At 37.5% G+C, this 25,068-nt stretch overlaps 1 protein-coding gene across 3 annotated transcripts in view; it reads right to left on the reverse strand.

The window, feature by feature from the left end:
• Positions 1–253: 253 nt before the first annotated feature.
• The window catches only part of SBNO1 (strawberry notch homolog 1), a 35,333-nt gene continuing 10,518 nt past the window's right edge, over positions 254–25,068 (reverse strand). For all 3 annotated transcript variants that reach the window (XM_086761700.1, XM_086761701.1, XM_010129002.2), the window contains 28 exons: positions 23,826–23,926; positions 22,586–22,682; positions 21,289–21,449; positions 20,108–20,241; positions 19,879–19,969; positions 18,804–18,965; positions 18,085–18,220; positions 17,902–18,007; positions 16,504–16,657; positions 15,110–15,292; positions 14,807–14,904; positions 13,990–14,141; positions 13,225–13,422; positions 12,759–12,929; positions 12,500–12,669; positions 11,445–11,576; positions 10,144–10,279; positions 9,610–9,722; positions 9,436–9,507; positions 8,853–8,952; positions 8,261–8,335; positions 7,860–8,006; positions 7,686–7,780; positions 7,390–7,482; positions 6,799–6,936; positions 6,026–6,102; positions 5,064–5,257; positions 254–4,116 (listed from right to left, as the gene is read on the reverse strand). In XM_086761700.1, coding sequence (XP_086617826.1) covers positions 3,974–4,116; positions 5,064–5,257; positions 6,026–6,102; positions 6,799–6,936; positions 7,390–7,482; positions 7,686–7,780; positions 7,860–8,006; positions 8,261–8,335; positions 8,853–8,952; positions 9,436–9,507; positions 9,610–9,722; positions 10,144–10,279; positions 11,445–11,576; positions 12,500–12,669; positions 12,759–12,929; positions 13,225–13,422; positions 13,990–14,141; positions 14,807–14,904; positions 15,110–15,292; positions 16,504–16,657; positions 17,902–18,007; positions 18,085–18,220; positions 18,804–18,965; positions 19,879–19,969; positions 20,108–20,241; positions 21,289–21,449; positions 22,586–22,682; positions 23,826–23,926 — 3,629 coding nt within the window. In that variant the 3' untranslated portion in view covers positions 254–3,973. The remainder of the gene's footprint in view (positions 4,117–5,063; positions 5,258–6,025; positions 6,103–6,798; positions 6,937–7,389; positions 7,483–7,685; positions 7,781–7,859; positions 8,007–8,260; positions 8,336–8,852; positions 8,953–9,435; positions 9,508–9,609; positions 9,723–10,143; positions 10,280–11,444; positions 11,577–12,499; positions 12,670–12,758; positions 12,930–13,224; positions 13,423–13,989; positions 14,142–14,806; positions 14,905–15,109; positions 15,293–16,503; positions 16,658–17,901; positions 18,008–18,084; positions 18,221–18,803; positions 18,966–19,878; positions 19,970–20,107; positions 20,242–21,288; positions 21,450–22,585; positions 22,683–23,825; positions 23,927–25,068) is intronic.

Raw genomic sequence — 25,068 nt, forward strand, 5'->3', positions numbered from 1 at the left:
AGGATTAAAGCTCAAGATCTGAAACACACTGAAAAGACTAAAAACAAACTACATGAAAATTCAAATACTTGTTTCTCTCTGATACAGGCACTAAGTGAATAGCACCAGACCCTGAAAGACACTGGGAATCAATTTCTCTCAAGAAAATGCACTGTACACTAAAAATAACAGAATAAAGCCACAGAGCATCAAAAGGATCAGGGAAGACAGACAATTGATAGTTTTGAAAAAAATGATGACAACATATAACATCTACAATGTATGCAGACATCCCTTGGAAGTTTTATATATGCTGTATATATTTCAAAGTACACACAAACTGCCCGTTTGGCAGGCTGAGAAAATAGGAATACATCTTGGGAAGGTAATGAAGGAAAAAAAAAAAAAACCACAAAGGAAAACAAGAATTATTTACATTCAATAATTCAGTAGCCTTTAACATCTCTATATACATACATATTCTTTCTATATATGTACAGGCTGCAACGGGATCTGAACGAAGCTTATTCCAAACGCCAAAGAAAAATACAAAACCCCTTGATAATTCACTTGACAAATGTTTACAGGTTGCAGAGTTTTCTTAATTTACAGAGAAAATACTACACACTGACTAGACAACCAGCATCTCTGGGGAACTTAAGTCCTTACGAGAGGTGTGTGTTCCCAACGGAGCATACAGTGATTGGAAAAAAATTGAAAACTTGCTGTGCAGAGGGGGCTTTGAGTGGCTCCTAATTGCATTTACTGTCAGACATCTCTTAAGTATGAAACTAGTTAACAAGTCAAAGTTTAGTGGCTGTCAAGGGACAGTTTAAAAAAAGAAAACCTAGAATTCTATCCCTTCAGTTTTCAAGTCAACTTAAATACATATCTTCCCCTTCCACAGCACGCTTCCAAAGCTCACGCAGTACAGAAATTACTACGATCTTACATTGAACTTTGCTCCTGTTACCAGAAACATCTCTCCTTTATACATTTTATATCAATTTCAGATGGCAATTTGTACGCAGCAGATCAATGCCCCGCAAGTAGGAAAAATATAGAGACCGTTCTTGCCTAGCCTGGTCATTTATATAACATGACTATCGGTCTCTCCTTTTTCCTCCCTGTGAGGATGTTTGTCTTACGGGCAGTGCTGCAAGAGGATACTGCATAGCTGTTCCTTGTCCTATCCACAGTGCTATTTATATTCCTTTTCTCCCTGAAGCTTTATCAGCAGCTCATGCAAGGAACAAACTACGACCAAAAAACCGCGCCCCAACCACTGAGCAGGAATTTTCAAGAGAGAAAACATTTCTGTAGCTTGAAGGCTTTTTTTTTTTTTTTTAAAAAAAAAAAGTTAACCTTGAAGATGTTGTAGCACTCGAGCTGTGGCAGCAGATGTGTTAGTAACTGAATGACAAAGCCAAAGCATTGATGGTGGCAAGCAGCAGAGAGCAGGCAAAGGAGAGAATGGATTTCTGGAAAAGGGAACAGTTCCTATGAATCTTTAAGTATAAAAGTATAAACTGGCAGGTTTTTTTTCCCCTCCAGGGGATGTAAGACCATGGGAAGTTTATGAGGGTGTGAGAGAACAGCATGTGCTGTAAACTCCTGAAATAAGTTTGGTTATCAATACAGAGAATATCCAATTCAATATTTGCTCATCCCAACAACCAGCGTTAGCAAAACAAGCTGAGAAGAGCACTTAGGAACTGAAGAGTATTTAAATAATGACTTCTTAAAAAAAACAAAAAACAACAAAAAAAAATCACTATTTGTGAACCTACCACTTCTAGAACCATCTTACTGAGATTTAAGATTGAAAATGTTATGTAACCATCTCAGATGGCAGATGTTTCTACACCTAATAATAATTAAAAAAACCCAAACCAGTGAAGTCCACACACAGCTTGCAGTTAGTAGCAGTTTGGTTCGCTATCTGTGGCAATAGTAATCTGTCAACATACTTCTCAAAATCCCATTACTTTTCCTGGAATGGATGCCAAATACATCCAATGGTGGGTACGAAACATGAACATCCTCCCCCACACCCTGTGGTCTACAGTTTTCCAGGGCATAATCAGCTCCTACTGGTATCACAGCACTCCGGCAAGCTTCCCTTTACTACCAGAGGATTCAAAAACTCCCACCACACCTACCACCTGCATTACAAGTACTTTACAGAGGCGTAGCAGGCACGCCGATTTGAGACCTGTATTTCCAGTCACAAGCGTGTGCAGGGGATTTATCCCCTCGACCACTTCAGACTGGGAGCCAAGGCCAGCAGGCAGCCTTCCTTCCCTGACATACACGTGCTCTGTTGCCGCCCCAGGGTGCCAGCACAGGCAGCGTTAACGGAACCTCAAGCTAGATAATTCGCGTAAGGGAACTCTCCTCAGCCTGAGGTTGTGGAACTCCTGGCCCAGTTACTTATGGAAAAACTCTTTATGACACTGGAATCTCACTGAGTGTTTACAGAAGTGACACACGCTACAGTGGATTGCTGCTCTGTCAGGTGAGCCTTACTGAAAACATGCACCAAGGTTTAAACACAGTTTACTTCTTGCCTCATTAATAAGTTCAACCGAAATAGCCGGACTGCAAGACAGAAGCCTGGTTAAAGCAGACTGGAACATGCCAAGTCCTGTCGAATTCCAATTGTACAGACTTGTTAGTTTTTTTTGGAATACAGCGATTGCCTAAACAAGACTCCACTTCTTGTTAGTACAATAACTTTTATTTGACATCTACAAGATCATTATCTTGTAGGTTTTTTGGACAGGTTTATACAATCTCAATTTTTCAATAGTGCAACCTGTGCAAGCAAGAAATGACAAACATTGTCCTTCACTTTCTTATAAACATCTACTATTATAGGCAAAACAAAACTTACCCATATTATAGATAAGTGACTATTCACATTTGTACATTACAATTTCTTTTAAACAGCTCCAGATAAACTCTACAATGTCTTACAACATATTAAACAGTATTCAAGTTACTGGGTAACAGAAACAGCACATACAGCGGAACCCTCAAGTGTTTCCCATTCTCTAATTTACAGCTCAAGTAAGGTTTCATCTTACAAGTGACAAATTAAATTACATTAATGAAGTAAAAAATATAAGATTGTATGCGAGATGGAAGTGAATTTGCACTTAAGTTTCCATAACCACCTCGGATTAAGGAAATGCTTCAATTTAAGGAAAACAGGCATCCAGCCATCTTTGCAGTACACATTAGGAATACCATTAATACATTAAAAATGAACGAATTTTAATTTAAGATGTTTATCACAAAAAGAACATGTTGTAGACTCAAATATATAACCCCCAGGAGAGAACCAGAAAAAATGCAACACCTGGGTATAAACACTATAAAAATGCAATAACCAATGCTGTACAACTAAGATTGTGTTTCTCTCTGAATTTGCGTCTCGTGTGTTTATCCTGTCCACGCCCGTTTCCAAAGACATGCACTGTCGAACAGAAACTGGGAAGGAACCTGAATGCATGATGTGCAACCTCTAGGTTTCATGCTTTTATAAACTCATAAATCGAAGAGAAAAACCCAATATATATTTTCTATATATATACTCAATACATGCATTCAAGGATATCTCCCACAGCAATGGCATTGATGCACTGCGTTAAACCCTGAGCACTGTATGACAAGATAAAAAATAAAGCCTGCTTGGGGATTTTCAAGCATTTTCAAACAAATTGTGGTTTGTAGCTTAAAAGGCCAAAAGTAAAAGCAAACAGGAAGCACTACAGAGAGCATAAGGAAAGACAGATGCACCACCATAAACAACTGCTGGCTTTCAGTTCTACCAACCTTTTAGATCTCTTTATTCCCAAAGTATTTGAGAGCACACAACTGAACTGAAAAAGTTATATTTCTTTGGAATCTGTCCCTGATTTTTATGCAAGTGATATGCTTTTACAGCCTTTTCCTCAAACACCAAAGTCAACACCTGTAGTTTGGCCTCCTAGGCATTGTTGAAGTTGGTGATGCTTTGCGGGTGATGCTGCTGCCATATCTGCTGCTGTTGTACTGCAAGCTGTTGAGACTGGTCTGATGTTGACAGGAGGTTTACAAGGGGCGATACACAATTTGCAGGAATGATCAAACCTGAAAACAGCAACAGATCAATTGTTTCATAAGCATGCAAACAATTTGTTCATTAAAACCTCAAGCTGATGATTCCACCATTTAATTTATGCAGCAGTCAGTGATCATTTCCAGTATCAAATCAAATCAAGCACAGCTGCAAGTTCAGCTTCTCAGCCAGAGCTTTATCTTCAGAAGTCACTAGGCCCTTTAGGTCATGAAGCATGAAAGAAGTTGCCATTTTGCCCCTGAAGACAAATTTTATTCTTACGCTACCCACTGCCAAATAAAATGAGAAGTCAGCTATTTTGGCTTTTCTAGTCTCACAGAAGTTACAACACCATGAAAGCTTAAAGATGAAAAACCTAGTTTAAACATCTTGGAAAACTGTTACTGGAGTAGGAGGATATTGCACATCCACAGGAAGTCCACATTAAAAAAAAAAAAGAAAGAAAAGATTTCCATCTCTGAGGTACCTGCTATGAGGGTTTCACTAAGAAGTTTAGCAACAATAAATGACGCAATCATCTTGAAGTCATTCTAAACTATTGATGACATGTGACTTTCAGTAGCTCAACCACGAAAACGAGCATTTCAAGGGTTTTGCCAGAAGTCGGGGTCGGGGGGGAAGTGGAGACCTTCTGGTTTCAAAGGTAGGTTGGCTACAACAGGCTGAATGTGACTTTTTTGTTCCTCGTAAATCAAAACAACTGAGAGTAAGTGTTCCACAGCCTGTCTGGGAAAAAAGATTTCTTCCTTCTTTAACGTGACTCGAAACAGTGTTTGTACTACAAATACAGATTTCAACAGCTGTAATTCTGCCCCTCCCCACCATACACACTGACAAGCCTTTTCTCTCGTAAGCATCTTTATGAAGTCTCTTACCTGACTATCAACACAGAGCAACTTCTAAGTTACAACTTCCTTCTACTCCAAGATGGAAATAAAGGAGTACACAAGACGCTTACCTACGATCCTCTGCCCATCTTCTGTTCGTAGACGAACTATTTGCATTTTCACATTTGTACCACTCACAGAGGCTAGAACGCCTTCTACTTTTGTCCAGACGCTCAATACTGAACCACACAGGACATAATAAGTTCGACAGCGGAGTCCCACTTCACAAACTAATCCCAAGCCTGCCTTCTTACAGTTGCCTCTCCTGCAGAAAGAAAAAAACCTTTCTAAAGAATTCTGCAAACAAAAAGTATCCAGTTCAATTAAAAATGAGTCTTGAAGTTACTTAACACATATTCAAAGTTGAGCAAGGGCTGCAAGTACACAGTTAAGGGGAGGACACTTTATTCACAGCATGCCTCTAATGGTAAAGCTTTGAAAAGTGCTGGCCTATTTAGGACCAGATCTTCAAAATGTACAGAGCTTTAAGCAAAAACATATCACACTTAGATCACCTGAGAACCTGAATCTGTTACATATGAAACCGGTATCTGATCAGTATATTTCAGAAATTCCAACATCAATCTGAAACTTCTACCAGTTATGCTGTTCCTCAGGAATTAAGACATCAGCTGCTGAGTTCAGACATGCTGTTAGAAAAGGTAGTACAGGAACAGCTGTTTCTGACACCTCTCATCTCTACACAAAGTAGTAAGTTTTTTTCCCCCCAAATGACGTTTGACCTATCCTACCACAATAATAGATGAGAACAAGACACTTAAAGCACCAGGTACTTGTGGGTCATTATACTTCTACTGGCATGCAATTTATACATTAGCATTCACCTAAATATATTAAGACTTTAACAGCAAGTACAAAGCTCCCACTTAAAGGCTGGATCATCTGACAGGTCATGGGACAATTTTTCTTAAGCAAGAAACACAAGATTCTACATGAGTAACAGAAGAACAGAAGTAGTGATAAACCAGTTTAGGCAAACAGTTTAAGCATCTACGTGCATACAAATACTAACCAATAAGCATGAGTGCAGGTATCCGCAGAAGAGTTGTACTGTTCTAACCAGTGTGGCAGAGCATCTTCAGAAGGTACCTGGAGAAAAGTCAAAGTAGGAATAATAAAGTAAAACACATCAAGACTTGCACAGAACAAAAGCAATTTGGTCATTACTATGAGAAAAGAGGAAGCATCAACATTCTGATGGTGAAGAGAGGTTCATTATTATCTGTAATTTCAGGCTATTCAATGTAAGTGCCATCTCAAAGGATGAGCAGAACACTTCAACATAGCACAATCTCAGTAACAAGAACAGCAGAATCTCAGTTTTCCCAGTAATCAACCCGATCTCAGTTTCCACAAAGTCAACACAATAAAATTGTGTAAGACAAGTGTTCGATATCTTACCAGCCTCTAAACAAAACCATCCCTTACAGTATTTAAAACGTCACCAGCAAACAGCTAAAGCCTCAGAATCATTGCTTAGAATACACCGTACATAGCTGCTTATTTAAGAGCACATTTGTACACCTTACACAGAAGCAAGACTTCTCCTTGCTAGACCCTAACACACCTCCTTTTGTATTACCACACCACAGATTATATTCAGAAAGCTCTGGATATAGGAGTGCAGAAATCATGTAGATCTGCTTAAAAAGACCCAAGTATAAGCTCCACTCTGGAAAAATAAGCCTAGTTTTTAACTTGCCAGAATTATACACAAATAACAGAAAAATAAAGTTTCTTTTCATTTTTTTTTAAGTTTAAAACTAGCATAACTTTAATGGTTACCTTCTTATATTTCTTTTTCAGATCTGCACATGTTTCTAGTTTGAGTTGTTTCCCAGTATTTGGTCTGTATACTAAAAAAAGCTTCTTTTTAGGATTCACTTCCTTTACTAGAATAGCAGTTTTCTTGTTATTTCTTATCTGGAAAACAAAAGAAACAAACTTCATAAGTTTAAACATGCTGATAGTATCTACCTTAAGTGATTCCACACCATGTTCTTTACAGAGTGTGTCTGTGCGCAAGAAAACAACCAGTAATAACAAGGACACCTTTAGAAGACAGTACCACTCATCTACATTAACCTCCTAACTTCTTCTTACAGTGAACACATCTGGTTTCTTGATGCAGGTTTAGGTAAGAGCTATTAATTGGGACTCACATTCCTACCAGGAAATATCCTGAGCAGCTAAAAAGGAGTGCTTCATACTTAGTGTTGGAAGCAAACTTAAAATGAGTTTTAATGTAAGACTGAAAGCATTTTGCAAAACTGAACAGTAATTAATTTGAACAGTAAATTTTTCAGAGGAGACAGGGTATTTTCTTAGCTCCCAAAAAACTTCTCTGAACATAATCCAAGAGATGAAGAATCTTACCTGTAGTGATAAATAAAATCCATCATCCGGACCCGTCTGTTCTGCCCAGATCTTAGTTGCTTCGTCCCAAGACATTCCTCTCTCTACACTGATCTAGGAAAAAGCCATACAGGGGTGTTTGGGAACAGGCTGTGGAACACTTACAGACATAGGAACTAAAGAACCATAAAACTAAGTATTGCCCAGTCAAAGGCCTTCGTACACTCAGCACATGCTTAGCTGATTGCCATGTTTTAAAAAGTTATCGACAAGCAAGTTTTATTAGCTCATACAAAGACGACACAGAATTAACTTACTGTGTACAGTTCTACATGTCCAGAGGTAGAGTATCCGGGAGTTAAAAACTTCTTAACATCTGCCTTCTTTACTTTCTCATCTCCAGAGCCCAAATCTTAAAAGGAAAAGATAGAGTTATTGTGTTTCTCTCTTCTTACCCAAGTACAAGCGTTCTGAGAAATTGATCTACTCACCCAAGATGCCCATATCGTATCTTCCATTCTTTTTAGCATTTTGAATAACTGCATTTAACGTGTCAGAAAAGTACTGGAACAAAGCATTCTGCTGATGTACTTCCATACCAAGAATTCTATTCAGGAATTTCCCTATATTGTTATAATCTTAAAAAAGAATAAGAAATACATGTATTAGGTCAATGAAGATTAAGTTTGATGACAAGCTCTCAATCAGCATTCAAGAGAATCTCAAAGAAACTACTCAATTCCACTATTCCACAAATGACGAAAACATTCTGAAGTTCTCAAAAAAGTCACCTTTTACATAGATACAACTTCAGTTCTGTTGCTAGGAATCCAGTATCATGATATATGATATTCATAGCGACATTCTTAAGATACACTAAACACAAAAATACCTTTATCAAGCGTCAGTATTCCAGATCTGTCTTCTACATTTATCAAGCCTACGCCAATCAGTCCCTGACGAACATCTAGGAAAAAGAAGTTAAATCATAGCTGCTTTGCCACCTAAAAATAAACCAATGAAGTAACAGCTTCTTTAACAATCCTATTTCAGGAGCCAATTCTAGAACTTCTGACACCCCTCAAATACATTACTTGCAATTTCTACCTAATACATCAATAAGCAAGACCGAACTTTGCCTTCTGTCCTTCCAGGAAGCACAGGCAGGGAAAACTACTAATAGCACTATACAGGAGCACACAGGAGAACAAGATATTGCAACAGGTAACAGAAAAATTAAGTTAAAATACTTTGGCCAAACATATAGAACATGCCTTTTATCAAGAGAGTTCACACATCCTGTTTCATACGTGAACTTCAACACTCAAGCAACATGCACAGGAATCACATTCAGGGAGAATCTATTTGGGCCAGTTGATTGGTTCAAGTAGTAACAATGTTTTCTAGCCCTAAAGTTATTTGCATTTTCTGCATACTGGAGAACAATCAAAAGGCACCTGCTACATCCAGTGAATTATATTTACCTTTGAAGAAGTCTCCAGGAAAATCAGGAGGCGGCGAGACCATTGGGGAGTCTAAGTTCACAATGGATTTCATAACGATCTCTAAAGCATTTCTGCCATACTGCATAAGAAAGAGAAAGTTGCTCTAACAATGCGATCCAGCATTTGTGCCTCAGCCTAAGCACACGTGGTTTAACCACCATTTGTAATTCACAAGAAAATATTTTTCTCTACAACAGTAAAAGGAACTGGTTATTAGCTTTTCAATTATAAACTACACTATATAAACAGCTCAGTCTTAATTTCCAATTAGAACTGCCAAATTAATCTTTCAGTGATGACTGAAAGGATGCATACCATTTACTTAAGACTTGGATTGTTAACAAATGCAGAGAAGACATCTACACACATATTTGTGTTCCACGTGGCTTTGCAAACAAAATTAAGAATGTTTTCTGGCCATCTCAGAAAGAGGCCTCATATCAGAAAGTAATACAGTTAAGCGTAAAACACTTCACAGGAGATGGAAGAAATCCTTCCTCAACAGCTCATTTGCAAAACAAGCACCACAGCACAAGCTTTCAAACAGAAACAGAACCATCACCTTGTTGTCAAAATTGAATCTGCTGAGGTCTCGAGTTTCTGTAGCCCGTCTGTCACCATGGGTGAGGGCTCCCTGTTAAGGCACACATTTGTAATTAAATCAAATTTTAAGAAAAAAAAAAATCTAAGCTGTATTTTCTCAAATGAAGGATCAGACTTCTTGAAACAATCTTACCAAGCTCTCCAGTCTTTTTGCAACTATAGATGCAAATCTTTGCTCTCCTGCCAATTCAGAAATGAGGAACACGTACTCTGGAGCAGTCACTTGGTTGGATCTATGAGTTCTTCCTGGATAATTAAATAGAAGCACATATGTTAAATAAATTCCACTTCATTGAACATTCCTAATAAACTATAAATTGTGAAAAGTAAAGAAAAGACAGAACTTAATCCTGCTGAAAATTAGTTTCAGCTGTAACACAGCCAACAGAAGGTAGGACACCAATGCTCTAGAGTTGTGGCAACTTTCATAAAGACACTTGATACACGAAAAAACCCTAAGCTACAGTGTTAAGTTTGTTTGCTAGGTTTCTTTCAAAACTTTCCAGACTATTAGTTATGACTATAGAGTGGATTCTGTTCACAGGTAAAGGAGATCCAAAGGGTCCTTAACAGGTTCCTTACTCAATCTTATCTCCCATGAACTGGTGGTAAATCCAGGTAGTATTACCAAGCATGCGAGGGGAAGAATACAAAAAAAGTTATTTACCAAACTGCTGTATTGCTCTATCTGCGCTCCATGGCAACTCCAAAGTCATGTGAACTCTCCGTCTCTGATTCTTAGCTCTACGGTCTGCTTGCAATGATATACCAGAACTGGCAGCCTCCGAGATTATGGCAATGTTCTTTTATTAAGAAAAGAATTGTTCGTTAGCAATAAATCAAAGATCAAACTTCAGTTTTCAGTTTCTAAAAAAATTTAATTTTACAATTACTATTAACATTGGTCTGGAATGGTTTCACTGTTATTTGGTCTTCCCATTGCAAGGAGAGGGGGAGGGGAGAAGCCTGGTTCTCTTTATAAAAACGAGAAATGCTAGCGATCTTTTGAGTGAAAGGAGAGGTTTTTGCTTCACTATTCAGCAACACCTTTCTGTGCAAATGAAGAAAGGCAGTAATGTTGCAGTCTTCCCATTCCAAAGGGCAGGTTCCTCTGACATTGGCCTGCACTTCAGAAGGAAAAGGGGAGGGACATAGGGAGACTTGCTCTGATAGCACGCAACAGAGAAGACAAATTTGCTGCTAATACTCTGCAAGGAAGAGAATATGGCCATTCTTGTATCTGAATGCATTTGGCTGCAAAGAACAAATGTTTTGACTGTGCACAAGTCACTTACAAGAACATGAGTATTTACCCTAAGGTGTAACAACAGGCCACAGAAAATCCATGCAACAGCTCCATTTACTTGATTTGCCCTCTTGTGGTAGCATTTTCCAAATGAACCACAAGAATTTTTTTTTTCCCTTTTATCAGCTTCAATTCTACCATTATTCCAGTTAGTATTTGCTTTCAGAGTGCAATGTGAAGGATAACAGCTATTACTCTTCCCAGCATTACTGCTCAATGCTTGTTAAAGTAAACAACCATAACTTTTTCCCTTCAGCCTCTCACCTGGTATGAGAGGGGGGAAAAAAAATTAAGTCAGAGGTTTTCATAATTTCTCATTTTTTTGTTATTTCCTCTTGGAAGCAGAGGTACACAGTAATCCAGATAAAGGAATCAAAGATATGGAGGGTTTATCTGCTTTTCAAACATATACTGTTTTACAAGAAAAAACCTCCAAACTACAGCCTGACCTCCAAAGCACACTGCAGCTACGCATTAGACAGGACTACTGAACATACTGTTTGAAAAACAAAAGACACAGCAGTGAAAATGCCTTCTATCTAGTACTTAGAGTACCTAAAAATATACTGTGGGATAATGGTAGAGCCACAACTTGAACAACTTAATCAGTATTACTATGGCATCTGGCAAGTTTTTCTAAGTTACATCTCTTTAAGGACTACCTTATCTCCATCCATGAACCTCTGCTTTTCCGTGATATTCAGAATTTCAACGGGCACATCGAGTTCAGATCTTGACTCATAAGATATGCTGCCATCATCATTGCTTACAACTCTCCCTTTGCGGCCCGTCATCTTTAAAAAGAGAAGAGAATACAAGCTTATTACTGCAAAACCAAAATTCTTGCAGAACCAAAAACTTAAGGCAACAATTCTATTTATTCAGACAACAATCTTAATATAGATTCAGTAATTTTTTCCAAGTGCAAAACTACATTAGGGAATCTGAATTATTTTTTGGTTGATGCCATTATCTGCTATGTGGAACACTTATTTAGATATAACTCAGGGAATCAAAATTGTAACAAAGCATATCTAGTAGAAATGTTGTAGTATTATAACACCCTCCATAAGGGATTTACCAAGAATACTAATAAACCGACACCTGAGCGTCACTGATTTTAGCAGGGTCTTTTAAATCACAATGATGTTTCTACTTGATAGAGACAGGTAGCTTACTAAAGACATGTTTCTAAAGTTACTGAGAGAAAGAGATAATTCATCAGGCTTTTCACTAATGCGGTTTTATTATGCAGGTTCTTAATCTTCTTTGCCTAGGAAGATGAATGAAAGCTGCTGTTTTATATACATGAGCTTCAAATTGACTACAGCTAGTTAGGAAATTATATCACTACAAAGGAAAAAGAAAAACTGGTATGATTTACCCAACAAGAAACTACCACTCTCAGAAATAACCTATTTATCCATTCAGAGCTCGTCTCTGCTACAGTCTCTACTACTTCTAATACAATCTTCAAGTTTCTCTTTAATTCAGAGGCATTCAGCAAGAGTAACCTATATACTTAGCCCTTGAGATTACTGTCTGAAACTGACAAACAAGTTATCTTTAATAGATACTTAGGTCACAGGCAACCTTGAAGAATGACAACACTGAGTTACTGCAGCCAGAGAGATACTGTATGGTTGCAGTTAAAAAAACAAAACAAAAAACAACGCCACCAAACATTTTTTTCTTCTACATGTGAACACCAGCCTACCTCTGCAACATTTTCTGGACCACCCAGTTCATCTATAAGTTCATCCAGTGTATTAGGTGGAAGATCTTCAGCCAGTTTTTCCAGTTTATCAAGCAGTTCTTTTTTCATCTGTTGGGCCCTTTCAACAGCATCCTGACTTGTTACAAAGCTGCTGTTTGTGTTACTGTTCGCTGAAATTTAAGAAAGATTCTTTAAGATTTAGAATTTCACTGCCTAATTGCTAAGAAAGTGAACAGACACCAAAGAACTGTGTTCTTACCTGACGTGTTGGTACTAGATGTGGTGGTACCAACAGTAGAAGTAAAACAGCTAGGTCGTTTGGATCCAAGACCAGAAGCTAGTAAGGCACTTTGAATAGAATCTGGGTCTATACTTTTCTTCTTCTTCTTGTCTTTATTTTTTTTATGCTCTTTTCTAATTAACCAGGGATCTAAAGTTAAATAAAATATTTTCAAAACGTTTCAAGAATTTACTAAAAAGGCATCCTTTCCTTTGAAAAACTACATTCTCATTGCAAAAGGTGACTTACAAAAGTCCGGACTCCAGTGTGTAAAAATGTACTTAAAGATGATGCAAATCAACATTCTAGTACTAATTCCAGTCTCATTAGACTATATACTTATCAAACACTTATTTTTGACTTAGTAAAATGTCTAGGAAAGACTTTATGCTTACTATCTGCAAGTACAGTTACTTTCTTGAGGGAACACTTAAAATTGTCTTACCATCTTCATCATCTTCGCTGGATTCATCTCTGAATGGGTTGAAGTCATCATCATCTCCAGAACTCAAAAATTTGGAGCTCTCATTGTCACTTTCTTCATTGTCTGAAGCATCAGACTCACTTTCACTCTCATCAGAGCTGCTACCTGCAAGGCCGCCTGTTTTGCGAGCTTTTTTTGCTTCTCTGCTTATTTCTTCACCTAATTCACCCCAGAAGAACAAAAAAAAAGTTAATTAGATGTTGTAGTCTGCTTCTGAGGTTAGTTTTACCACCACTGCATACAAATGAGAAAAACATAAAACTTCTAAAACCAGAACCATTTAAAAGAATTTAATCTACGTTTTAAGTAAGATCCCTCTCAACATTTTAATGATTACCTACCTTTTGGTATGAATTTCATCAGTTTGGGAAGGGGAGTGGTATTAGGCTTCTCTTTACTGAGCCTCAAGAAAAAGAATGCGTTTATTTGCTTGACTACACCAGGAAGTGGTGCGACGCATGCAAGGCACTCTGGGATACAGTCTCATACAAGACCAACTGATTTTCAGTAAAGTAGTAAACAGAATTTACAGGTTATAGTGTTTCAGCGGAAGTTTTAAAATAAATTAATGGAAATTTTTAACAAAAGTCTTGAGAGTTGTAATAGATCCTCTTTAATGAATTATTGTACTGGAAAAATATGGGAATGTGAATATCAGAGTTCACTCTTGGCAGCTCTAAAATTGCCATTTTCACAATGGCATTAGTGCAAGAACTTAAGCATTACCTTTCCGTTTTTTCATCTTGTTTTCCTTACAAGGGCTGTCTCTGGGTGAATTGTTATTACTCTGAGCAGTCAAGTCAATTCCCAACAAGCTAAACAGCTTCTTCCTGTCAGGAGCTGGAAAGTGCTTTTCAATAAGAGACTGGAATACTCCTCTGTTAAAGAAAAAAGGGCTCTTCAGTCAAATTTGCATTTAAAGTAGAAACCTTAACATTTTAACAGCTTGCTTGACTTCTCTGAACAATTATTCCTTGTGAATGCTATTACACAAGCACCCTGTATAATTATCACACATATTACTGTATTTGTCACCTTCTTAAAAGTAGGAGACATTTACTTTACAGCACTGTTACTCATAACTCGTTACATTTGGTTTTGGTATCAAGCAGTATGGCTACTGCCATTTTCTTATTGCTCAGTTTAAACGGCAGATTAACTCAACAAATTAAGATCTTCAGCAAGGTAGTCTCAGGATTGGGTCTGGCTCATCTGATAAAAGAGGGAAGTCATGATTGTAACTTGCTTTGGTATACATGCAGTGTACACCAGGTCTTACACTCCTCCCAGTTTAAGTAGAACAGTACCAGCTGTTCACATCTGAAAACACCATTTCACAGAGTGCCACCAGAACTAGAAACTAACCAACAGTCCAACTGAGCAACACTGTCAGATTTTATGTACAGGCAGCTTAAGTAAAGAATATCACTACTTGCTCTGCAGTTATGTATGTTTTACACACGAAAGGACAAATTACTACACACGCTAGGCTAAATAAAGGTTAGTTTTGTAAGAGACAGTTCTAACAAACTTCAAATCTTACTTTGCTGTAGAAACAAAGTCATTCAGTTCACCACCACCTTCCTCCAAAGCTTCTAATGTTCTTGCTTCTCCTGTTGATTGCAGGCCAATAACAACACACTAAAAGACAAATGAATATAAGGCATTGTCACTAAGAAGACTGATGAAGTTTATTTTTGACTAAATTTCTGCTCATTAAATAGCTTCAATACCATGAAGTAAAAAGGTATGCTACTACTATGTCTGAAAGTATTTGTGTTATAAACAAAAAAATCTAGTAGTTTTACATTTAAAGATATTTAAAAATAGTTCTCGATCAACTTACTTTGCCATTCTTGATTTCTTCCCGAGCTAGTTGCACCACTCTCTTCACTTTAGATGCTATGCAAAGGTACTTGAAAAACCTCTGATGAGCTGACCAAAACTGACCCCACATAGACTTCTTCATTCGTTGTTCTGCATCAATAAGGTCAGCTGCTTGCTGAAACCTCTCTCTAGCACTGACCCACTGAAGAAGAAAATGTTAATTGCTACACACGTCACATTTCAAGGCTACAAAGGCACATTGTTTAATATTCAAATAAAGACAGAATAAAAAGTTTAAAGTTACAGCACTATGGGACTGCAAGTCAAGGAAACTCATCATACGTCAAACTAAGCTCACAAGAAAAGAAAATAGCTATGGCTTAGAAAATTCAGAAGATAATTACTCTCACAGTGAAAAGCGGATAGATTTACATTACTACTAATGCAAACATACACAATATTTTCTAATCATCTAGTTTCTTCATTAATACAGTCAGGTTAAGAAAGCAAAAAGCACTGCCCATAACTACATATAAAACAAGATCCCAAGGATCTGGGGATCCCGCTGCCTTGGTTTCTACAACATTTTGTTATATCAATTGTTGCCAGATTAGGTAAAGTAAGCTTTGGACACAAGTTTAGTGATTACTAAAAGAAAGTGCTGGTTTAAAACTGATCTTATACACCTGTCAAAGATAATTTTTAATTATTGTAGCTATACAATATAAATACTGCTCATGTTTAAGCACCTCTTAAGCAGGTAAAGACTCTGCTCATTTTAATCTATGTCCAAGGAGGAATTCTTTTTCTCTAATACAGCAGTGGTATTGTTAAAGCAGAATGTGCACTCAGGAAAAGGACACTCAGCTTAGCATACGGACGAAACAATTAACAACAACATGAAAAAGAACCAGTGAAAACACTAGAAGGAACCACAGCTTTGATGCTTTGGATTTGATCTGCTATATGATTAAAACTATCCCCCTGCACTATTTAAAGACAAGCACCATGCCACCACACTGCTTCAATGAAGAAGGGGATGCAGCCTGTCCGATGTTTTGCAGCTTGTTCTCAGGTCAGTTGCCTAGAGTGGGAGGACTGGAGCAAAAAAATATGAGCAACAGGTGAACAGCTTTATCTCAGACCAAGGTCTCTGAAATACTGCTAAGGCATCAGTGGTAGATACTGGGAGATGCACCCAAAACTGCAGTTTTTAAGACTCAAAACAAGAATTAATGGATTTTGCCAATTCTTAAATGGAGCAATTCTACACTAAGATGAGAGAAGCAGCCATTCCTGCCTCTCAACAGACAACAGTACTAGATGCAATTTCAAGAGCATTCAAGTTTAAACCAAATAACGTAAAATGCTTGGAACTCGATATAGAGAGCAAATCTAAAAATGCATTCTTACCAGTTTCACAGATTTATTGTACATTTTAACGTACTCCTGTGAAAGCAGAACTTCATCAATCTTGAAAGTTACACCTGAAAAACTCAACTGTCTTGCTATGTACATTCCTCTCAGCTTCATATCCATAGCAACTATTTCCATGGCACCAACACCTCTAAAATAAAGGAACAAATTAAGTAAATATTAGAATTTTCAAGAGCAAGGATTTTTAAAAAACCTCAAGTACTTTAGAAGAAAATAGCATGCTTACATATGTGAAGGAATGTTTTCAAAATAATTCCTACTGTTTGGTTAAACACATCCAATCAGGGAGTCTTGAATTCAGCCTTCACATAAAACTATCCCTGCCTCATGAGTATTAAGTGTATCCCAAGACATAAACACTCAAATAGTTACTTTTCCCCCAATGTCCTAGCATGCGTTAGGAGACAGTACTTTACAACCTGTAATTGGATAATGAAGTTAGTCCAAATATGTAAGAAAATCTTGCATTGCCATTTTATAAGCTCCATTGAAGATTTAAAATAACAAATACAAACTGTATTAGGCTATTCAGCTTTATGCTGGTATGAAAATAATTAAACTAGTAGGTAACTTCTCTTCAAGAGCAACACACCTTTAGTAATACCTGGAGAGGAGAGAAGTCAACTGCAAAGCTAGTCTACTCACAAGCTTCAGCCTGTAATTTCAGTACTGTTCTTTTGATACGTACTCAGTAATGAAGTGGAGACTACACTTGCACAGTCTAGAAACATCATGCGTCATGTAGATGGCATGCAAGAAGATTCATACTAAGCCCTACTGTAGGGTTCTGAAGTGTTTAATTTATTTTTTTAAGTAGGTAAAACATAGTATATTAACATGTCCACCAACCAAAGAATGTAGCAGTTGCATTTTCTACTGACTCTCACATTTGGTTTTTATAGTGACTTCTGAAATATTAAGTACCTTGCAAGGGCATACATAGTTTTTCTGAACTGGGTTATGCCAAGAAGCGTAAGAACAATACTTCTTCCTGTTAAACTGCCTAAGCTGAATGCATAAACATTAGAGGGCTTCTGCATACGGCAAGACATCAACTATGCTGAGCATACTCAGTACACACTGTGTTTTCACAATGAGCAGCAAAATACTTTCATTTCGTAACACTCACGTTTTAAGAGGGCTATTTTCCCAGCAAGCTGCTAAAGCTCTCAATTTTCTGTGAGCAAGGTAAATGTCTCATTTTTCACTACGTAAGATAAATCACGTTTCTACTAGATTTAGAAGCTAGAGTCAGAAAGTTCTTACAGCGACAGGACAAGCTTGCAGAGGACTATGAGAAAGTGAAGACAAAGGAACTGGAAAGCATTGTCAATCACAGCCATATGCATTCTTTCTATAGCTCTGAAATATTACCTTCTTTCAACAGCCTGAATAAAATCACTGAATTCCCTAAATGGAGTTCCTTCACCCCATATTCCAAGACGGTTCATGTATGCCATATTTCTTGGCTCAGATGCACCTAGGAGAAGAACACACTCTGTACTACTGCCAGTAAAAACATACTAAGACATTTAATGCAAACCAAGTGGTACATACCTGTGGCACTAGCATAAACAACCCTGGCTTTTGGGAGTTTATTTTGAAGTTCCAACACAGCCAGACCTGTTTTGGTTGGTTTTGATGAACCAACAGGACATAGATTCTTAGCCTTATGACACTCATCAAATACAATCTGAACCGTAATTAAGGAAAAAAAAAAACAACCTTTGTCCCACTTGGTTTTAGAATGAGGAGCTAAAACAGAAGACAAGTAAATCTGCTATTTACAATAGCTGGCAGCATTAACTTGTAAACTCAAAAAACCACTAGTCATATTTTTCACTAAAACTTTGGGAAAATATTTAGCTAGCAGGTATTTAAGAGCACAATTACAAACGCTTGAGTTCTTTAAAATGCTGTTGATCTGTAATTCCCCTCCCCACCCCCCTCCCGCCCCGAGTAATTAACTGGACAAAATTTCAGTGTAAGCTTAAGGTTCTTAAACATGATATTTTAATTTTACATGTTTATTACAGAAAAAGCAGATGCTTCACTTTTGTACCAGAGTTGTGTGGCAACAGCATGACGGTAATAGATTTAGCATGAAGTTTGTAAAACTTCAAGTCTAATGTCAGAGCACGCACACAATCGACTACCATCACGAATAAAGACCAATACCTAAAAATACCAGCAAACAAAAATGTAAGATTGTAACTAAATTGCTATTTAGGGTTACATCTTTAAAGACAATCAACTGAGCTCCACATAAAGGATACAACTCCATCAAAGTCTTCACCACACCAGTGAAGAAGCTGCTTTAATCTGGTTTTGTATTTACCACCAGATTGACTTTCACCAATAAGAGAAGAATAGGTAGCAAAGATGACACCTTTCTTCACGCTTCCATTATGTTTGGAAGAAATTTTGCCATACTTGAACTGCAATAAAAACATAAGAAATTCCGGAAGTTATTCAAGAGATCCCTCCTAAAACCCACCTACCATATGATTAAGGCATGCTGGTGGTCTTAACCTTAAGGTGTGTACACTTTGAACGCCCTCTATCCCTACATCAAGATCAGGCCATGGCTGGCATACGGTCATGTGGTTAAGGGGTTACACAGGGTCTGATGTAAATGTACACGAAGGAAGACTAGATCTGAGGCCTCAGAAGATTAACTGACACATTCTTTGACTAGATGGTTTCCTTAACTTAAATACAATCAAGATTTTAGTTTCAGTGCATTTCTTAGATCTAATAGGTGAAGGGTATTTACAGCTACTACCGTAAGCGACAATTTCTAAAGCTTTGCTGTATTTTAGAAATTAAGACTTCACAAAGCAAAAACACTAACTTAAAACAAACTTTAAGTTCAGTGAATTCAACCAGTAATCCTGTGCAGAGGCACAGATTCTGAAAATAACTTCACACGCTACTGCTGCTTTAATAAATTACTGAGGAAGTCTATTATTCAAGTATTACATACAAAATGTATTACATAAAGTGTGCGCTGGGAGATAGAAAGGAAAAAATTCAAATGCTACAAAGTCTGAAAGATTTAAAGAATATTTCAACTTCTAGAAAATACTACAAGTGTCAATAGTGACTTGAAGAGTAACGCTTAAAAGAAATAATCACATGATAAAACTTAATGCTACAAGGAGCATATCTACATTATTAACTTAAACCACTGTGTGGTTCTTTGTAGGATTAAGGCCTGTCAAGCAAGACCTAGACAGCAAATTTATTGAAATTAGCACATTCCTGCTCTTAAAACAGTCAACATGCACAACTCGTCACACAGCGTACCTAAAGTTTTGCCTCAACTGTAATAGTAAAAAGTTTCCACACCTTGTTTAATGAATGAACCAATATGTTTTTTGCTCCAATATCTCTCAAATCTCTTTCAGCATCGTATTTCAGATCATTTGACACGCTAAACCTGAAGATATAAAACAAAACATATTCTGTAAGTTACAGAGCTAGTTCAAAAAGCAGTTGCTAGAACATTTGTCAGAAGACAGATTACACCAAATTTAAGGACTACAGTGTCTGCTCTAACAAATCCTGACACACTTACCAGACTGCTCTTTTTCTGCCTAACAAGTAATTTTCATAGATTATTCCAGCTATGGTCCTTCCTTTTCCTACACCAGCACCATCACCTATCAAGAATCCAGCTCTGTCTCCATTGGGCAGGAATGTTTCATGTTGCTGTAGGAGAAAGAACAAAAACAAAACAAAACAAAAAAAAAACAAAAAACTTGCACCCATTCTCCAGAATGCATCACAATGGATTGTCAGAAATGAGCAAACGTAAGAAACATCCTGTCGGATAAGACCAGTAGTCCACCCAGCCAAGCAACCTCCTGACAGCAGGAAGAGGGAATTTTATTTAGAGAGAACATATGAGCCTAACTGCTTCATGTGATCCCTTCTCCTCCTTCTTCCCTCAGCACTTAGGACTGCTGTAAAATGGCTGTACGTATCTGTAATTCTAGTGCCTACTACTAGACCAGTTGCTCTTTTTAACCCACTGATAAGCACCTCCAGAGTCTCTTGTGGCAAGACTCAGACATTCACTGCCTGTGTAAAGAATCACTCTTTATCCGTTTTAAACCAACCTCCTTTCAGTGTCACCAAGTTCTGCTTAGTCCTTGTTTTGTGAGATTCCACTGCCTTCCTGATTGTGTAGACCTGGATTTCATTCCCCTTCGTTTTTCTCCTCTCCAGCCTGAGGCGTCCCAGTCTTGTTAGCCTCTTCTCAGGAGGCAACTTCTCCCCTCCTGGGACCACCTTAGTTGCTCCCTAACTTCAGTACCCTCCTTCCTGACACGCAGAGAGCTACACATACATCATCATGTGGACCCACTGGAGTTTAATATAGCAGCAAAATAACACCCAGTCTTGTTCTCTATAGCCTTCGCAATTATGCCAAACAGTGCTGGCTTTCTTACTCTGCTGCTACTGCAGCCGTGAAGTTATCTCAGAGAAATAAAAATAATGATTAAGATGTCCTTCCTGAGCTTTAAGACAGTCGGAGATCGGCATCATGGAAGTGGTTTACACAACGCTTTCCTAGGTGTATCACCCTACATTTATCTGAGCTGAAGCTCACCTGCCACCTTCTAATGCACCTGAAACCTTTAAGCTCTTATTATTTTATCTCCTTGTAAAACTGATATAGCTGCGCTTGTCAGATAGTAGGCTTTCTTCTTAAATTCTATGTTAGCTTTTAAGCTGTACTAAGTTCTAGCATACCTGGGCTGCGTAAGTGATTGCTTCAAGTTGCAAAGCTGACAGCCAGCCACTATCAATTGTTTCTTCTGATATCGATGTCTGGTACCACACATCAGGAGGAGTTACACTGGATAACGAGCTGGTTTCCACTACTGGGTCAGGATGACGTAGACCAATTTTTACTGGTTGAAAAGGGAGAGGGAGGAAGGGAAGAGATGAAAACATAATACAGAGTTCTGTTGCTGCAGCACAGGCTATTATATTCACCAAAACAAATTACAATTGTCCATTGAAAAGGCTGAACTCAAGAACAACTACATTTCATTGCAACTGTATGTCAAGTGTTAAACAAACTGCGCTGCATATAAAGGAACACATTAACCTGAGTTTATGTAACTGCAGTCTTAACTTTGTTTCTCTTCTCACCACCTTCCCCCAATTTTTATGAATTACATAAAATTCAGTTCATAGAAAATGAAAATATTTGTGTACTTGACATGTTTGAGGAAAAACTGGTCTGAACCTTGTCTTCCCAAAAGGCCAGAGGCAGCCTCAAGATGCCAGAATCACAAAAGCAACATTCTTCTCACTATTTATATAGTACTGGTTTTAAGCGGTATGAGAGGAGAAAAGATTTAGAACAGACATGGTTTAATTGCTGACAGATCTCATCAGTGACAATAAAAATTAACCATTTAGCTACAAACTCCATACAGTTTTTTGCCTTGCTCTTACAGCAGGTCAGCAATGTACCTAGGAAACCAGAAGATAGCTATTTATCACTGATTATGATAAAGAGAAAGGAGAAGAAAAGAGGAGATGGCAATTAACAGCAGTAAAAGATTCACTTTTTTTTTTTTAAGAAAAGCAGATCTAACTAGTCAGTCAGAAACAATGCAGGAAGAATGAGCTCAGGGTAGTTTAACACAAAAAGACTCAAACTAGATTCTTCAGCGTAGCTGTGATCACTTAATCCCTTTACAAAATTTCCTCTGCTGACGCACAAAGTGTCTTCGCACAGGTAAAAAAAGCGTGATCTTGGTTCAATCAATACTATTTCTGAAACATTTACGGCTCAGAGATACACTAAAGAATTAATTTTCTATTAAAAAAATATATATATCTCTGTACCTTCCAAAACTAAGTGCTATAGAAGAGAAAAATTTCCTAGGAAAACCCACCACAAATTCAGGCCCTTTTTACTTGATTCAGACAGTAGCCTAACTGTTTTTTAGTGTTAGTAACTACAGAGGAGCAAATAACAGATTAGCTCTCAAAACATTTCAGCTTTTTGACACAACAAAACTTCAGGTCATACATTTTATCGGCATATACTCAGCATAAGTTTCTGCATGGCCCATTTCTTCTTCATCTTCTTCCTCAGGTTCCTCCTCCTCTTTTACTGCTGGCACTTTCTAGAACAAAGAAATACCTGCATTGGTCAAACAGCACATTATTAATACTCTATGTCCTTTAAATTAATATGAGAAATGACACGAGCTCAAACTTGCATTTGAATGTTTTAACATATGTACTAGCTGAATCAGTGAGCAGCCAGGAAAACTACAGATGGGAATGAAGATTTCTTACATTCCGAACAACCACTCAAAGACACAAAGTCAGGGAACTTCCTCTCCTTTGCAAGGAGATTCAAGTACTCCAAACTCACATGAGCAGAATTAAAAAAGAAATACTTCTTGAAGTATTTTAAATCCAAACTATGACTTAAAGAAAACTGTCTTGAAAACACAACAACAGTTTGTTAACAGACAAAACCTAACTTTGAAGTACTCCCTTGAAGTCCCCTGCGGTTTCACATTCGTTACAGTTACAATAGTCACAGTCCTATCCAGTATTCTCTGAAACTTGACAGTTATCCATTTTTTACTGTGATCCTGATCAATGTAAATACATGACTATTTTAAAAGTACTCACTAAATGACAAATCAAAAGTCTTCCACAACTACTAATTGAATGTTTAATACAAAAAAGTAATCTGAAAATCCTTCTGTATGCCAGTCACTAAGGAGCACTGTTCATCACGAATTTCAGCCTGATTCTAGCTATCACGGAAGACACAAACTCAAATGTTCACAAAATCAGAATGTAATTTTATCTAGAAAATTGAATTATACTCAACTTACACCTTAAGATCAAACTGCCCAGAAGGTCAGCCATGCTAGAGGAAGTCTTCTAGCTTCCCTGTTGCTAGCTATACGAATGGAGATATTTTAAAATGTCTTAAAACACATTGCAAGTCATATGCTTATCAGCTTTAATTGGAGCACACTTTGCCCACACAATGAGGTTCTGTTAAGGACAGCAATTTATTGAATTTGTCATTTACTATACAGATAGTCTGCTCTACACAGCTGTTAGTTTTAGTCATCTAACCAAGTATTCATCTAGTAGAGAAACTAACCTTTTGAACAAACAGATGCACTCGATAATTCTACCGCACAAAAGGCATGTATGAGTAACTTCTGAAACTAGTCACAGGCGGTTGTGGCCAATAAAATACACATTCATTTGGAAAATTAACCATTTGTACTACTTACCATAGTAGGTGAATAACTTCTCATTTTGATATCATTTATCCATATTCTTGCTACCTCTTTTGTGGAAGCCTCCTTCTTCACCGCACCATTGCTTAGATCAGCTACAAAACAAAAGCTGTGTTTTACAGGAACTCCCTCCAAACTTCAAGTCAAATTAACATTCTTCCCTATTAATGAGCTGGAGGAGAAGTTTGAGATGCCCAGTAGCACACTGACGTGTCAAGAACACAATCAAGATTTTTGTCCCAATTAAAAAGTCTCTGAGCAAGGAGTTAAATGCTGTTCGTTCTTTCACTAAAGAAACTTCCCATGCAATACCACCGCACCTGACACAGCTGTGTACCAGTTTCAATATAAAAAAAAAATTTAAAAAATTTTGGACCTTCACCAAACCTACACATTGTATTTAGAAATGCTCCATCCTGTGAGCCTTTAAAGTTTAACAACAAACCAAAACACCCAGTGTTTCAAGAAAAATAACTTACCTAGTTTGATGGCATTTACCACCTTAGGAGAAACTACAATTATTTCTGTAAAATAAAAAGTCAACACTTTGGACTCAATTGTTTGCAGTTTGTAATAGGATCCTTCAAGAGGACGATTTATTAACTTTCCTGTCCTCAGCCACACTTGGAAGCATCTGGCAACAGAGCTCAGTACAGAACTAACAAAAATTTACACAAGGATCTAAAACACTGAAAGCAGCTGCCAAGCTTCCATCATGTTGACAGTCAATGCATGTAATAAATTTAGCATAATTACCCCTAAAAAACAATTAAGACAATTGCAAAAATAAAGTTTTCCTCAAAGAGGTTGCATAATTTAACTTTTTAGTATTTTCCAACCTAGAACTCCCGCTGCCTGAATTATACAAAAAGACCATGTTTCCTTCCAAGAGCTTCTCTGCCTTTCAATTTTCTACAAGTATTTGTCAAGTTTGGGGTTTTTTTTTTATAAGCACAAAGAAATATCCAGAAACACAAGCACAAAAATGAGATTAGAAACATAGGTCTAGAAGTTGCATGTCTCCTTTTCACTTAATACAGAAGCTACACATTCAACTATTTTCTGCAGCTGTGCCACTACAACAGCTATTGTGTACTGATGTTACCTATTAATTCTGTGCCTGTGACTTTTCATTTAGCACAAAGGGGATTCCAAGTCAGGCCTATAAAACCTTCACCCTCTCCGCTTCCTCAGTCCTTCACCCCCTGCCCCAGCTTCAGTTGGCGTCTCAACTTCA

The sequence above is a fragment of the Chlamydotis macqueenii genome, chromosome 17, assembly GCF_036417535.1.
Source record: "Chlamydotis macqueenii isolate bChlMac1 chromosome 17, bChlMac1.mat, whole genome shotgun sequence".
In the NCBI taxonomy this organism is placed as follows: domain Eukaryota; kingdom Metazoa; phylum Chordata; class Aves; order Otidiformes; family Otididae; genus Chlamydotis; species Chlamydotis macqueenii.